The sequence below is a fragment of the Belonocnema kinseyi genome, chromosome 6 (assembly GCF_010883055.1).
Source record: "Belonocnema kinseyi isolate 2016_QV_RU_SX_M_011 chromosome 6, B_treatae_v1, whole genome shotgun sequence".
NCBI classification, from domain to species: domain Eukaryota; kingdom Metazoa; phylum Arthropoda; class Insecta; order Hymenoptera; family Cynipidae; genus Belonocnema; species Belonocnema kinseyi.
In genome coordinates, this window is record NC_046662.1 from 50,497,595 (window position 1) to 50,515,542 (window position 17,948).

Below are 17,948 nucleotides of genomic sequence, written 5' to 3' on the forward strand. Positions count from 1 at the left end.
TCTATCCCTTCCACACACTACTCCTTTCCCCTACCGAGTGAGTCACGCCTACCCTGAAAGGGAAATGGCTTAATGGTGTAATAATAATAATAATAATAATAAAGAGTTAACTTGATCGATAGTTTTAATTTCTATTTCCATATATTGTGAAGTGACATCTATACTGATAATACAGATTTTCTTCAAATTTCTTGTATCATAAATGCAACATCTAGCTTGAGATAGCATAGATTTTTGAAAAAGAATTTTTCTCTCCATCTCTCTAATAGCTGAATTCGGAAAGCGCAGGAAAAGCAATCGGAAGTTATGTGGTTCGATTTCCAGTTAATCGATTGTTAGAGGATCTTTTTTCTGAAAAATATCATTTAAAATGTTTTAATTTATTTTCCATCTCATCAAAAATGACGTTAATTATTGTGTGTCATTTGAAGAGTTAACTTTATCCATGGTTTTGATTACTACTGCCACGGATTGTGAAGTGACATCTATACTGATCGATAGTAACTACTCTGCTGATAATGCAGATTTTCTTCGAAAAATTCTACTATTCAGTTGAAAATTTAATTATTATATTGATAATTTAACTAATTTGTTTTTAAAAAACATTTCATTAGTGAAAATTTAAACTATTTCTATATCTAAACTATTTTAAAAATTATTAATTTGTTACAAATGAGTTTTTTGTTGGAATTTAATTTTTCAACGGGAAATTTAACTTGTCCAATTTCCTCTTTTTCATGAAAAATTAATCTTCTTAGTAACAAATTTAACTTCTAGGTTTAAATTTGATCTTCTTTTGTTAACATTTTATTTTTTTATTGAAGATTTATCTCTTTAAATGAAAATTTAACAATTTGGTTAAAAAGTCATGTGTTTTCGATCGAAAATTCTACTGCTTGGTTGAAAATTATATTAAATTGTTTAAAATTAATTTTATTGATGAAAGTTTCAAATATTACGTTTGAACTTCTTATTTTTTTCGTTGAAAATTAGATTTTTTAACTTAAAACTTACCTTGTCCACATTTTAACTTTCTTCAACATTCATTTTACTACTTAAAGTTCCAATTATTTCATTAAAAACTCTTATTTTTTAGATGAAAATTAATTTTTGTAACTGGAAATTTAATTAACTTCGATTAAGAGTTCTTCAACTTTGCTGAGAAATCATTTTATTGATTGAAGATTTAAAAATTTCGTTTAAAATTTGATTTTCTAGTTGAACATTAATTATTTTAATAGAAAATTTAACTTTCTCACTTTTGGTAAAATATCGATCGTGTTTAGTTGAAAATACATCATTTTTGTTGAGAATTAATCTTTTTTGATAAAAAATTATTCTTCTAGTTAAAAAATGTAACTGCTTGTTTAAACGTTTAACTACTTTGTTAAAAACTAATATTTTTATGGAAGATAAAACTACTTGGTTTAAAATTCGTATTTTTTTAATGGAAGTTAATTTTTTTACCTTAATTCTTCAACTTTGTTAAAAATTTATTTTATTTATTAAATGACAAATATTTCGTATAAGATTAATTTTTTAAGTTTTAACTTCATTTCTTAACGAGAAATTGAAGGTGTCCATTGTTAAAGATGTCCATTATCTGTTTTGGTCGGAAATTCATCTGATTGGTTGAAAATTAAATTCCTTTGTAAACATTAATTTTAGAGGTGAAAGTTTCGAAAATTTTGTTAAATGTTTGTATTTGCCTAAGTTGAAAATTAATTTTTCATCAGAAAATTTAACTTGTTCAATTTTGAACAAAAACCAATCTTTTTCAGTTTAAAATTTCACAGTTTAAATGATAATTCATGTATTTTCGTTAAACATTCTTCTTTTTCTGTTTAACAAATAATATTCATGGTTGAAAATTTAACTGCTTTCTTAAAAGTTTAACTACTTTGTTAACAATAGTTTTTTCATGAAAGATTCATCTGTTTAATTGAAAATTTAACTATTTAGTTAAAAATTTATAAGCTTTTGTCGAAAATTCAACTATTTGGTTTAAAGTTAAACTACCTTGTTCAAAGTTAATATTTTTATGGAGGAGAAAACAATTTTTCGAGGGTTCAACTATTTTCCTATAAATTAATGTTTTGACAAATTCAATTTGTTTTGATTAAAAATTAGATTTTTTGTAGTCGCAATATCAACTATTAAATTCTTTGTTGAGAATTCATTTTTTTAGTTGCAAATTTAATAGAATTTGACTTAAAAAGAATATTTTATATCTTTTATTTAATAACAATTTTCAATCTGTAAAATATATCGCAGAATAATATTTGTTATTTATTATTATTGATATCTTTGATCCACTTTTTTTGTACGTACAGCTTGTTTTGAATGATTTGCTATTTTGACTATTAAACAGAAATGAGCGGATTGTAATTGATTTGCTGCGAAATACCGACGTGAGTGGATCGAAATAAAAAATTACAAATAAAAAATCCTTAACGCTGAAAAGTTTTCATTTTGGTCCCTTGTTACGTGTATACAAATGAAAGTAAATCGACTAATATCTTGTGGTTGGAAAAAGTTGAAATAGAATAAAAAATATTTCTAATTATAGTTTTGAAAAATCATAGACCTTTATTTCAGTTTATATAGGAGAAAATTTTTTTATGGACACCTGAAACTGAAATCTCGAAGCTCTAAAAATTATTAATATTTTTTTCAAAATTGAAAAAACTTTTTATGCTAAGAATGTGGGTACTTTAGAAAATTGAGAAGATTAGATCATGAAGAATGAAAAGTTGCTAATTTTTTAAAATTAAATCGTCATTTTTAACGATATCACCTTCTCAAATTTTTCATAAGTGCATTTTGATCATTAAAAAGTATTTCTATGTTGAAAAAAAATTATTCATAATTTTTTAAAGCTTCTGTATTGTCGACTCTAGAAGCTCTAAAAATTTAAATCTAAAGGTTCTCAATTCTAGAATCTAGGAACTCTAAAAATGGAAAGATTCTAGAATCTAGCGACAATTGAAATTTAGTGATTGTTAATTCTCTTTCGTTAAAGCTTCTTCGGCTTGAACGAGCACATTCTCATCACGTATCCCGTGAGAAAAAAAAATAATTATAAGCAAATTTCTAGATCTGATTAAAAAGAATTTTGTTAATAAACATATTATTGTTCCTTGTGAATTTTTTTTTACTTTTAATGTTATTTTTTTATGAATAAAACGGAAAGTTTTATGCATAGTTTGCATAGTTTGACCGTAACAATAGAATGTTTTATTTTTCATTATTTTTGTGCGTTCAAAATTTCATTTTAGATTTTTCAAGAAAATTCAAAAAGTTCTTATGATAATCTTGTAGGGCTTTCAAAAAGCAGATGTTTTATTTTCTTGACTTTTTTCCATACAATGCGTTGTTTGCCTTCAAAATGTTTTTTTTTATTGTATTTTGAAATTGTTTAAATCTGATCATTTTCCTTTTGTCGTAAAAATGTATTAAGATAAAATATTTTAAATTTTTTATTGCTACGAAGAGTCGTGCATAAAATTTTTAAATATTTAAATAAATTGTCTCGAACATTTTGAAAATGCTCTAAATTTTTGGATGAGAATGTGAAAATTGCATAAAATGACAGGAATCCTAAAAATGCGGAAAAAATTCCTTAAAGAAGAACACTGATATTATTTGCAGAAGCATGTAAGAGACTCGTGAAAGCTAAGAGCTCACCTTCTAAAATATATATGTCAAATTTTATCTTTAAATTCTTTACAGCAAATCAGTAGAGTATCAGAATTCTCTAAAACTTTCGAGAATGTTTGAAGAATATTTTAGACAGTAAAGTTTTTGAAGATTTAAAACTTTTCTGGGAAATTTGTTTCTTAACAGGTCTGTTTTTGCAACAAGCTGTGTCCAGAAGAATAACATATTGGAAAAGTAGTAAATTGTAAAAGTAGACAAGGGATCTGTTGTTTTTTCTACACCAACTATTGCTGTGGAGAAAATCCAAAATCAATAAGTAACATATTTCGTGTGGTTTATAAACGACTTATTTTGGGTTATAATTTTCATTTATTATTTTTTATTGTGGATTATTATTATTATGTGTAAATATTAACAAAATCGTATCATACAACTTTTGAAATAACGAGATAATAAAAAATTGATGTACAAAATATTGTGTTTTTTCTTTTCCGATTACATATTTCTGTATTTCTGATATCTTATTTTCTGACACTAAAAATATAAACAATTTTATATTATATGATTGAAGAATTTGTTTTACTTTTAGTTTGGAAATTTTTTGAAATACCTACTAACCATTTTAAATTAAAAGCTTTTAAAATTTTATAAAAATGTGTTGAACGACTTTCAATACAAAATTAAGTAAATATATTCAAAATTTAATAATTTAAAATTAAAAGCGTTTGCAATTAAAAATTTTTAAATAGATGCACTCAAATTAAGAAAACAATTTAATTTTTGAAAATTGAATAATTGCATAAAAAAGAAATTAAAATGTTATAAATTTATAATTCAAAGCGATTAAAAATTAACAATTTCATTGTAAATTGAAAAATCTCGAAACTGAATGATTTCAGAATGAAAGTTCAAAATAAGGATAATTTCAAAACGTTGCAAATTTAATATTGTGAATTATAGAAATTTTCATTTATAAGTAAAATATATTATAAATAATGGAAATATAGCATCATAGTACGTACTAAATTTTTCGACTTTAGGAAAGTGAATCGATTTCTTTCCAGTGAAAAAAAAGAATTATTAACCACCTGATTTCAAAGAAAAAATGTGAATTTTCAACAAAATAATTGAATCCTTAACCAAACAGAGAAATTTTAAGCCACAAAAGAAACATTTTCAACAAGAAACTCCATTTTCAATTAGCAAAGATTGATTTTCAAATAAAAACGACAAATTTTTTACTAAAAATGAAATCGACAAGTCCTAACATTAAAAAATTAATTTGCAGCAGCAACAACAACAACAAATTTAACAATTTGAATTACACTGAAAAAGGAGAATTTTTAACCAAATAATTAAACCTTTAACCAAAATTAATGAATTAAAAATAATAATAATAATTCTTTACCGAATTATACTAATATTCAACAAAATATATGTTTTTTATACCGATTAATTGGATTATTAACTTTGGAAGGATAAATTCTAAACCAAAAATGGACTAGAATAATATTCACATAAAAAAATGATTCTTTATAACAACAAAAATTTGCACTAAATCAATCAAACTTTGAAGTAAATAGATTAATTTTCTGCTAAGAAAGCTGAACTTTCAACACGAAAATTTGAATTTTCAACATAAAATTTAAGTTTCGGTTAAATAGTTTAATTTTCAAGTAAACATGTAATAATTAATTTTTCAACAACGAAACATTTCAATTTAAAAAAAGATGGATTTTCAACCAGAAAAGCTTAATTTTCAGATTAAAATATGAATAAAAAAATGTATTAGTTATTTCTGAAAAAAACAAAAAAATCGAATTTGGAGCAAAATAGTTTAATTTTCATTCAAGAAATGAATTCAAATGATGTAATAGTTCATACTTTATTCAAAAGATATTTTTATTTTAAAAAAGACCAATTTTTAACTCAGAAAGATCAATTTTCAATTTGAAGTATGAAATTTTAAATAATAATGGAATAGTTACTTCTGAACAAAAATAAAATAAATTTTTAGCAAAATAGTCATATTTTATTCAAAAGAATGAATGTTTATTTCTAATAATAAAACTCTAACAAAAAAATATATTTTTAAGAAAAGGATTCAATATTCAACTGAATAGTTAAATCTTTAACCAAAAAAGTTTTTTTCAATAAGAATATCAATTTTTTACAAAAAAAAAACAATTGTCAAAAAATCACTTGCATTTTCAATTACACAGTTCAATTTTGAAATAAAGAAGATCAGTTTTTAACAAAAAATGAAATAATTAATTTTGTAGTCGAAAAAGTTTATTTTCAACTAAAAATGATGCGAACTTTCAGCAAAATATATTTTCAAGAAAAGGGTTTTTTAACAAACAAAAAAATTGTAAAGCAAATAGTTTAATTTTCTACCAGATTATTAAATTTTTAAGCAAAACAGACGATCTTCCTACAAAACAATTGAGTTTTCAACCCCAAAAAAGTGAATTTTTAACAAAAAATTTAATTTTCGGCCAAATAGTTTAATTTCCAAGTACGCATGTGACAGTTAATAAGTTAAAAAATTTTTAATTTAAAATATCAATTTTTAAATAATAATAGAATAGTGACTTCTTAACCAAAAAACCGAATTTTCAGAAAAGTATAATAATTTTTAATCAAAGGTACGAATGCCCATCTCTAATGATAAATCTTTACCGAAAAAATATAGTTTTCAAAAAGGGTTTAATATTCAACTGAATAGTTGAATTTTCAACCAAAAATTTCGTTTTTGTCAGAAATGCAATACTTACATTTTCAGTTGAAAAATTTGATTTTCAACTAAAAATGATACGAATTTTCAGCAATATTTTGTGACTTAGAATATTAATTTCCTAACAAAACAGACAAATTATCAACAAAACACTTGCATTTTCAACCACATAGTTTAATTTTTAATTCAAAAAATTAAATGTTCTCACACCAAAATAGAATAATTAAATTCGCAGTCAAAAAAAAAATTTTTAACAAAAAATGAAACGAATTTAAAAAAAGTAATTTAATTGTGAACCAAATAGTAGAAGTTTAGATTAAATAAGATGAATTGCAAAACAGCAATAAAAACGGTAGACTTTTAAATAAACAAAACTTAACTTTTTAGAGAGTATAGTTGCATTTTCTCATTTGGTTCTATTAATTTAATCAACATTTACGCGAAAAGGGAGAAAAAGTGAAAGTTTCTTGAAAACAGAAAAAAAGTTGATTAATTATTAAAGTTTATTATTAGGAGACGTATAACTAAATACTTCCTACATTAATTATAGGGGGTGTTTTGTTATAAGTCTGTCCTTTTCAAGAATGTTTTCTTTTCTGTTTTCAAGAAGCATAAACATGTAGTTTTTAAGGTCATAAGTTAATGTTTTTTTATTGAAAAATCCACCACTTGAGTAAAAATTTATATTATATCAATATTTACAAATGAAAAAATAACGTTCAGGGAATTTAATTAAAAATATTATTCATTTTTCGATTGACGGTTCTATAAAATTACGTGTCTGTTTCATATATGAAAACAGGTTTTGATAATATTTCAAACTGACATATTAAAGCCTGACACATATAAACTGTCACATTCACATGACAGAAAAAGCACGAGGCAAAAAGACGCAAAAATTGAGTGGAAACAGGAGTTTCAATGTGGACAGAATGAACAAATTGATACATCCTATTAAAAACAATGTTATTGAACATTTGATTGCAATTTGTTTTTTTTCCCCAAACTGCAATTTTTATTTTTAATCTAATTGTTAACGATTAAAAGAAAATTTATTCGTCCTATCTAAAAATTGTAAATGAAGAATTTCTATATCCTTTTTTTAGCGAACAACTTTTGTGAATTAATTTTTTCTTTGCGCCTTTCGGCGTTTTTCTAAAAATATAATTTTTTTATTTTCAATGTTGTTATTTACAAGTAAAATAAAAACTACTCATCCGATCAAAAAGTGACTAATAACAAATTTGTAATTCTTTTTTGATCTTCTATTTTTCAAGAAAATTCAAAAAGTTGTTATGATAATCTTGTAGAGAATTCAAAAATCAACATTTTTCTTCTCTGGGCCTTTTTTCATATTGTGCGTTCTTTAAATCAATGTTATTACTTTTGTTATTTTTTTTTATTTCAAAAGTGTTATAACTCTGGTATTTTTTTAGGATAAAAAATCATGCGGAAAAAATGGTTTCTGAATATTGCAAATAACCACACAGAGAATTTTAGAATCTTAAAAAAGTTGATCTAAAATGTTTTCAAGATGCGCTTCTTTTTTGAATTTGTATCCAAAATGGCTGGCTGATGAATTTGAACTTTAGTTTAAGATACTAAAAGAGTATCCCGAATACCGAAATTTTAACAAAATCAATTAATTTTCTGCAAAATAGTTTAATTTTTAAATGAAATACGAACAATTTTTAAGCAAATGTTTTGACGAAATGCATGAATTTTAAAGTAAATTGCTGAAGTTTGAAGTTAATAGGACCAATTATCGGATTTTAAGCCGAAAATTTAATTCAAAGTAATAGAGCTTTGAAGAAGTTAAATTTTACAAAAAACGAAGAATTCTCAATGAAATACATTAATTTTATACAAAATAGTTGAATTTTCAAATTATAAACTATCAGTATTCAAGCAAAGGTTGAAAAGTTTAATTTTTAGATAAAGCATTAATTCAAATACAAAAAAAACGCAGTTTCAACGGAATACATCGATTTCCAACCCAATTATTAACTTTTGAAGCCAAAAAGACGAATTATCTACAAAATAGTTGAATTTATCAACCTAAAAATATTTCCAATGAAATAGTTTTATTTTATGCCAAATAGTTGCATTTTATACCAAATTGATAGATTTTTAACCAAAAAGGATTAATTTTCTACCAAGAAAGATGAATTTTTAACAAAAAGTTCGGTTTTCTACTGGAAAAGATCAATATATTTAGTATTTCCAAAATTTCAAAGTTTATGAATGAATTTTAAAAGATTTCAAAATATTTAAGACAGTTCAAGATATTTTTAAAGAATCTGAACAATTTTAAGTCATTTTAAAGAATTTTAGTAGAATTCAAATAAGTTTCAAAATTTATAATTAATTTTGAAATATAAATAAGCCTCTGGAATTCCTCAAAGTCTGTTAAGTCTCTTAAAATCTTCGACAATTTTTTTAAATCCTTCAAAATCTACTTCATTTTTAAAAATATATATTGATTTCTCTATACTCATTTAGAATATCTTAAAATATATTTTTAAATTTAGTTTAAATCTTGCTTAATCCCCTAAAATATTCAATAATATTTTGAAATATTTCGGAATCACTTGAAATTTTTTGAACTCGTTTCAAAATCATTTTATATCCTAATTTTTAAATCTTTGTGTACATATTATTACAGTTGTAGCTTATATTTCAGATTTTTTTATACTTAGAGCTATGACAGCCGCAAGTCTTTAGGCATGATCTCTTACTTTTTGTTTAAAATTCGTATTTTTGTGTTGAAAAGTCAATTGAAATATTTTTTTATTAAAATTCCACTCTTTTTTTTGAAAATTTGTCTTTTTGATTCCAAAATTTACCTCTCATAGTATAATTTTAATTTTTCTAGGATAAAAGTGCAACTGTTTAGTTAAAATTTCAACAATCTTGTTAAAAAGTTATAATTTTTGGATAAAAATTGGGCTATTGAGCAGAAAATGAAATTATTGTTTACAATTCTTATTTGGATTTGAGCAATTAACTGGAATCTTCTTTGGATAAAATTATTACTATTTTTTTAAAGTTTTTGTTAATTCATCTGTTTGAGAAGAAATTTCATCTTTATTGAAATAAAATCCAACTATTCGGTTGAAAATTCTACAATTTCATTGAAAAGTCATACTTTTTGGTTGAAATTTTTTTCTATTGTGTTGAAAATGTAAAAATTTGATTTAAAATCTATTTATTTTAACGCTGAAACATGAACTGAAATTTTGCCTAGAAGAAAGTTCAACTTTTTAAAGAAAAGTTTGCCGTTTTTTATAAAAAATTTTACCGTTCTTGCATCATATTCATTTTTCTTAGATAAAAATTTAAATATTAGGTAGACAATTTAACTATTTTGTTAAAAATACATATTTTTGGTAGAAAAACTTCATCGTTTTTGAATGAAAATTCAATTTTTACGTAGAAACTTATTTTTGTTACAAAATTTATATTTTGATCTTGTAAAGTCAACTGGAGTATTTTTTGGATGAAAATGCAACTATTTTTTGAAAATTTATCTTTCTATTTAAAAACTCATCTGTTTTAGTAGAAATTTCTTTTTTTAATGAAAGTGCACCTTTTTGATTAAAAATTATTATTCTTTCGTTGATTATTCAATTATTATGTTTGAAAGATTTGGTTGAATCACTCTGCTAAGAAATCATTTTTTTAAAGATTTATATTTTTAGTTCAAAATTCATCTCTTGTTTTGAAGGTTTAATTATTTTGTTGAAAATTAAACCTTTTTAATTGAAAATTCAACTACTTGGGTAAAGATTAAACTACATTTTTGTAGTTTATTTTTTTTATTAAAGGCTTATATCTTTGGTTGAAAATTTAACTTTTTAGTGACAAACCCTTTCTTGGTTCTTTTACTAATGATCTTTTTTTGTTGAAAATTCATCTTTTTTGCTAAAAATAAATAATTTTCTTGATTAAAATTTTATTCTTGTTAGGTAAAAATGCACTAGTTTCGTTGAAAATTAATTTTTTACTGAATTTATATTTTTTGTTTGAAAATTCCATTTTTTGGAGAAAATTCGTCTTTCGGTTTGAAGGTTAAACAGTTTTTAAAAACTTTTATTTTTTTCTCCAGTGAAAAATCTCTATTTATTGAAAATTCGTCATTTTGGTACAAATTTTTTTTAAAATAAATTTTATCTTTTTGATTGAAATATAAATTATGACATTCTTCTTTTAAAATAAATTAATAATTCTAAAAAATTAAAATTTGTGTCTGAAATACTGTTCTATTCCGTTAATAAAAGATTCTATAATAAAAGTATTACACGATTAAAATGCTAGTATTTAAATATTAATGTTCAAGGATTTAACAAATGTTTTCGGACAGCCTGTCTAATTCTACTGCAAAACATTTCTAAAAACTCAAAATTACGTACAGCGATCTAGGGGGGGGGGGGGGTAGAAATATTTGATTACAGTTTCTTACAGGAGGGGGGGCTTAGAGAGGGCCTATAATCCTTGACGTAATTTAAGTACGGTCCCTAATACATTTCTATTAATAGTTTTACGTAATGTAAAACCAAATTGTTTTTCAAATAAGTTTTCACATTCTGATATGTATAATTTAAGTCTACATTTCATCTTAATTCCAGAAAGTGGTATTTGCAGAAAATAATCAATACTTTCGCACTACACCTGGGTCCTAGTACGAATCACTGGTGACGGTTTGAAACACTTGATAGTGAACAAATTCCAATCAATGGTTTCGCTACACTCAACGCTGGTGTACAAGAACAAATAGATAAACACTTCACATGAAGTTTGGCACATAGTTCTGTATATCCAATCGGTTTTCTATGATTGACATCCAAACATCGATGTTTAATGTTTAATGTTTAATGTTTATGTAACTGATGGACCTTCTAGATTCGATCTTCGCTAAAAGAACTTTCAATCCCTTAAATGTGTTTTATTGAACAAAGGAAACCTTTTTTTTGCCTTCAGTAACCTTTTTCCATTAAAAACTCTTCGAATAGGAGCCAAGTGCTGAGATAAAGTATAATTGGGCTGAGGACACTCGAATGCTAAAAGTTTCATACTCACTCTCCCCATAATGAACAACTTCATCCTATTTTCGGGTCACTATCTTGCAAAAAGAAGTTATAACGAGGGATTAGTGTTTTTATTAGAAACCAGGAGAGTTAGTAGCTGTTAGACAAGAAATAAAAAACTTTACGATTCATTATGCTACTAAGAGGGGTCATATCTCTCTATATTAGAAAAAAATCTCATTTTGGCTGGGCTAAGATTGCCTGACCACATATTGACATATACTACTTACTGATCCCTGAACTTTTGGCTATGCTTTGATCAATACTTATGATTTGTGACTGATAATATTTTCTGATTACATATTGACATGTACTACTTGCTCATCCCAAAACTTTTGACTGTGCTCTGATCAATACTTGTGATTTGTCTCTGACTACATGTAAACTTGATCTACTGTTAACAAACACTTATACTGATATCCGTTAGGGTGGATTAAATGGTCGCAGGTTGGAAAAAACTAGGAAATCATGGAAAAGGCAGGGATTTCAATAAAATTGAAAAAGTCTGGGAATTTTCTTTAAGAAGCCTTTAAGAAGCTATCCATTTTTCGTTTTTGGAATCTTTTAGGGCATTCTAGAAGATTTCAAGAATTTTTGAATCGATTTCAATCATTTACAACTATTAAAAAGGATTTTTTAGAATATTTTAGGGTGCTTAACAAATATCAAGATTTTTCCAAATGCTTTAAATAGTTGCAGAAGATCTCGGGAAATGTTTAATAATTTTTAATATTGTAGGGTCTTCTAAAACTGTCTAAGAAATTTTCAATAAATTTTCCTAATATAAAGGTATTCAAAAGGATTTTTTGAAAGTGTAAGGGCTCATTAAAAAAATCGAAGAAATTTTAAATATATTTCAATAACATGAAGTAATTTCAAAGTGCTTTAAAGATTTTGGGTATTTAAAAAAAATGTTTATGTTTAGAGAGTTTTATTGGACTTGGAAAAATTGTATAGGAATTGAAATATTTTAGGATATTTGAAAAGATTTCATGAAAATGTTAATAGATTTTTCCAGGGTATTTTTGTAACTACCCTAAACTTTTTTAAGCTTTAAAATATTTCCAAGAATTTAAAATTCCATAGAATAAAAAATTATTTAGGGTATTTTGAAATATTCCAACAGATTTCGAATTTATTAATGTAATTTAATGGGAGTTCAGAGGATTTGAAATATTCTAGGGTGTTTTCAAATATTGGAAGGAATTTCTAAATATTTCGAATGACTTCAAATATTTTAGGTTATCTTAGAAAATTTCAAGCAATTTCTAATATACTTGAATAACTTAAAGGGATTTAAACGGATTTGAATAATTTTAAGGTACTTTAAAAAATTTCGAGTATTTTAGAAAATTTAAAAAAATTTTAAATTCTTCAATGGTATTTTAATAGATTCAAAGAAATTTTTAAAAAGAAATAGAAAGAAAAAGGAAGTGAGACAGGAATTAAAAAAAGCTTTCAGAGATTTTAGGAAATTTTTGAAAGTATTAAAAAGTTTCAATAGATTCTAAAAGATTTGAAGGATTTTAAATATTTTTGAGTATTTTGCAACATTTCAAGAAAATTATAATAGATTTCAGTCTCATAAATTTTCAATAGATTTCAATAATTTGAACAAATTTAAAAATATTTTAAAGACCTAGGGTATTTTTAACATTTTAAGAAATTTTTGAAAACTGAATGTTTTCTTGGAATTTTGAAACATTTTATAGGACTCAAAATATTTAAGGGTACTTAAAAAGATTCCAAGAAAATTTTGATACATTTCAATACTTTAGATGCAATCCAAAGCATTTCAAAGATTTCAGGGTATTTTTAAAACTTTCAATGAATTTTGGGAAGCTTTAAAAAGTTTAAAGGAATTTTACAATATTTCATAGGATTAAAAATTGTTTGAGGTATTTTAAATGATTCCGATGAATTTTGAATCCATTTCAGTAATTGAACAGGATTTCAAAAAGTTTGAAATATTTTAGTGTTTTCAAATTTCAAGAGCTTAACAAATCTTGAACCAAATTTCAAGACAATTCAACAGATGCTAAGAAATTACAAATTTGTTAGTGTATTGAAAAAGATTCAAGGGACTTTTTAAAAAGAAGTAAAGCGAAGAAGCAAGTGGGCCAGGAATTAGGAAAATGGATTTAAAAGATTTGATAAAATGGGTAAAATCTTTTTAAAAATGTCAATATATTCCGCAAGATTTTTAAGAATTTAAAATATTTTAGAGTATTTTAAAAGACCCTGAGAAAACTTTAATAGATTTCAGTAATTTAAAGGTATTTCAATAGATTTTAAAGATGTTAAAGTTCATATATGTTTACAAAGTTTCCAGGAATTTGAAAATATTTTAATGATAAACCATTTTCGGGATATTTTCAAAATTCCAAAGAATTTTAAATTAATTTTAATAATTTAATTCGCCTCCGAAAGAATTATGAAAATTTTAAGGAATTTTAAACAATTTCAAAAAATATTGAAGAGCTTTAAAAAATGGCCATGTATTTCATAAGATTTTAAAGAAATTGAGATATTTGAAGGTATTTTGAAATATTCCAAGCAATTTTTAATATATTCCAATAATTTTGAGTGATTCCAGAGGATTTTTGTAATTTTAGGGTATTTATTAAAATTCCAAGGAATTTTTAAGAGATTTCTTTGTTTACATGAATTTAATGGTTCCTGTAGTTTTAAACAATTTCGAAAGATATCAAATATTTTTATAGGACCTATATGATTTTAGAATTTTTGTAAATCTTCCAAGGAATTTTTCAATATATCTAAGGATTTCAAGAATTTAAAGATATTTCATAGGGCTTCCAAGATTAAAATTTTTTTTAAACTTTTAAAGAATTTTTAACAGTTTCAAAACCTTTCGAGGGATTTTAAAATATTTCAAAACGTTTAGAATATTTGAGGATATTTTGAAATATTCCAAGGAATTTTCAATGAATAAAAAAAAATGCAAGGGATTTTTAGGATTTGAGGAATTTTAAGGGATTTAGACCAATTTTAATGCAAATATAAATAATTTCTTACAAATTTCTGGGATTTACAAAGGTTTTAAAGGATTACCACAATTTTGCAAGAACTTTGAATATTTCAGGGTATTTTTAAAAATTCTTAGGGTTTGTAACAGCTTTGAAAAGTTTCAACATATATTTTAAAATATTTTAAAGGATTTGAACAATTTTAAGATATTTTCAATTATTTATGGGTATTTTAAGGAGACTTTCATTTTTTAAGAATTTAAACGATTAAAATTTTTTAAAGTATTTTAAAGAATTGTGAAATATTCCAAAGGAATTCTTATTTGGTTTCAATCATTTAAACGGTTTCCAAGTGTTTTAGAATAGTTTAGAGTGTTTTCAAAGATTCCAAGGCATTTTCAAAAAATTTAAATAATTTCACATGATTTTCGAAGATTTGGAACGATTTTAAAGGGCTTATAACGTTTTAAGATATTTAAAAAGATTCCAAGGGAATTAGAAGATTTAATTATTTAAATTATTTATAAGTAACATCAGGTTTTTATATAATTATTTTAATTTTACTTGTTTTAAATCATTTTAGTGGATTTTAAATATCTCAAGGTATTTTAGTCGATTTTCCACAATATCTGGAAATATTAAATTTTATACAATTTCAAGAGATTCTATTGTATTTTAATGGATTTTAAAGAATTTTTTCACATGAAGTGACGGATATTGTCGGGTAGCAAATATCTGAAGAGATATTCAAATATTTTTGGCAATTGATTTGAACTCATTTGGAATTTACTTCGAATTCTTATTAGTTACCTTGAAGTATTATTAATTCTCCTAAAATTCTAAAACGTTTTAACAGCTTCTTTTGGATTCTCTTGTAGTTTGTTGATATTACTGCAAACTTACTGAATTTAATTAATATTATTATATTACTGGACTGTTTTTAATTCACTTGATTTTTTCTTGATCCACCGTGAATGTTTATGAATTTCAACAATTTGTTCTCATTGCTGTTATATTACTGTAAACTGGCTACAATCTTACTGAAATTAATGGCAATTTTTTAAGTTTTTAAATTATTCTGCAACACACTTGAAATGTTTCAAAGTTTTATGAAATGAATGGTTTTAAATACCTTTTCACCTTTTTAAAATAATTTTTCAATTTGTCAAAGATTCTATATTGAAAATGTAACACCAGATTCGAATTTGGGTCTTTAAATAATAATATACAGGGAAAATGAAAAACAATTCAGCGAAAGGTCAGGTTATTTTGAAAATAAAGTGGTGCGGTCACCTTGTGTATTATGACTGACTAGATATTGACCTGTACTACTACCTCAATCACTCATACTGACAGTCGATAAAGAAGATCTTCTATGAAAACCCTTACCAGCAGATCTCAAACTCTCTTATTAAATTAAAAAATAATTAAATCTCTTTTCTTTTCAGGAGGAGGCCTGGATGGGCTGAACAAGTGTTGGACTTGGAGGGACGATGGGAGAGGTCTACGACGGAGATGGTGGTTGTCATTCCGGGGAGGAAGAAACCGGTTCAAATCTACCGCCCTGGGAGGCAGCAGCGGCGGTTCTAACCCTCGGGTTTTTGGTGCTAGCAACAGTTCTCGGCAACGCCCTCGTGATTTTAAGTGTCTTCACCTACCGACCACTGCGGATCGTACAGAATTTCTTTATCGTCTCTCTCGCAGTAGCCGATCTCGCAGTCGCAATCCTTGTGATGCCTTTCAACGTAGCCTACTTGCTACTCGGGAAGTGGATCTTTGGAATCCACCTCTGCAAGCTCTGGCTCACCTGTGACGTACTTTGTTGTACAGCCAGTATCCTGAACCTCTGCGCCATCGCCCTCGACCGATACTTCGCCATAACGGATCCCATCAACTACGCCCAGAAGCGAACCCTAAAACGAGTCCTGGCGACAATAGCCGGAGTCTGGGTATTATCAGGAGCCATCAGTTCACCACCTCTGGCTGGCTGGAACGACTGGCCCGAGGAACTGGAACCTGGAACACCCTGCCAACTGACTCAAAGACAAGGCTACGTCATCTACTCAGCTCTAGGTTCCTTCTTCATTCCACTATTGCTCATGACTCTCCTTTATCTGGAGATCTTCCTAGCCACTCGAAGGCGGCTACGTGAAAGGGCTAAACAAAGCCGACTAGGTGTAGTCCAATCTGCCAGGCATCGGGAAACTGATGACGCGGAGGAGTCCGTCAGCTCTGAGACGAATCACAATGAGAGATCGACGCCAAGGTCGCAACCTAAACCTTCGCTTATCGATGATGAACCTACGGAAGTGACGGTTGCTTGTGCTACTGGACACACGAGACGTGGCGGTCCCGGGATTACCACGACATCTACGACTGTTTATCAATTCATCGAGGAAAGACAGAGGATCTCCTTGTCGAAGGAGAGACGAGCCGCGAGGACGCTGGGGGTCATTATGGGAGTGTTTGTTGTTTGCTGGCTGCCCTTCTTCCTGATGTATGTAATTGTTCCTTTCTGTCCGTCTTGTTGTCCCTCTGACAGAATGGTTTACTTCATCACCTGGTTGGGATACGTTAACAGTGCTCTTAACCCGGTTATTTACACGATTTTCAACCTCGACTATAGGAGGGCTTTCAGGAGGCTTCTTCATCTTGGATAAGTGGTTCACCGAGGGGTTTCGACTTCCGCAATTTGTACATATTTACGATTCGTGATTGCTCTGGTTGTCGGTTGGGCATTTAAAAAAGCGAGTTTATGATATACTTAGGACTGACAATATCTGATCCTAGAGGATTGAATGTGAAATCTCAGCCTAAGAACTTTGGATCTTCTTAAGATTCTGCTTCCGAAGACTGTACATATTTAGGATTTGTGACTGGTCTAGTTTCGGGATGAAAAAGATCCGTTACTAGAAAAAGTGGTTGCGCATTTTTATTATAAGTTATTGATATTATTAAGATCCCACTCGTTGTCTTTTATCATCCGTATCCGATTTCAGTGCATTAAAAGGGAAGTGCTTGCAGCTTCAGAAACCTCTTTATTTTGGGGATTGAAACTTTCTTATCGAAATGTGCAAGAGGTCGGAAACTATGAAGCATATCCTTCCCGATAGACGTCGGACCTGCAACTTGAGCGAATTGCAGTTTCAGTGAGGATCAAGTGGTTCAAAACTTTGTCCCTGGGAAGCATATTCAATAAAGTACTTGCGTAGCTGGGAAATGACATCAGAAAGCTGTCTAGGTTGGTCTGATTAAATCAAGGCTGATTCATGAAAGTAGTTTCTCTAATTTATCTCAAGAAAGTAGCTTCAGTCTTTTTAAAAATTTAACCAGTATTAACAATTTAGATGTCATCTCAGTGTTATGGAATTTGTTCATAATTTATGCATGATTTCAGTCATTTTGGGCTTAGAAAAAATTATAGTCAAGCGATCAGTTGATCCCGCTAACAGATTGTTTGACCAATTGGACCAACAA

At 26.7% G+C, this 17,948-nt stretch overlaps 1 protein-coding gene across 1 annotated transcript; it reads left to right on the forward strand.

Annotated features, from left to right (window-relative positions):
• The first annotated feature begins 15,707 nt into the window (after nucleotides 1-15,707).
• LOC117175377 (tyramine receptor 1) lies at nucleotides 15,708-17,131 on the forward strand. The gene is made up of 2 exons (XM_033365085.1): nucleotides 15,708-15,729; nucleotides 15,960-17,131. The coding sequence occupies exons 1-2, from the start codon at nucleotides 15,708-15,710 to the stop codon at nucleotides 17,129-17,131; spliced, it is 1,194 nt and encodes a 397-aa protein (XP_033220976.1).
• The last annotated feature ends 817 nt before the right edge of the window (nucleotides 17,132-17,948 follow it).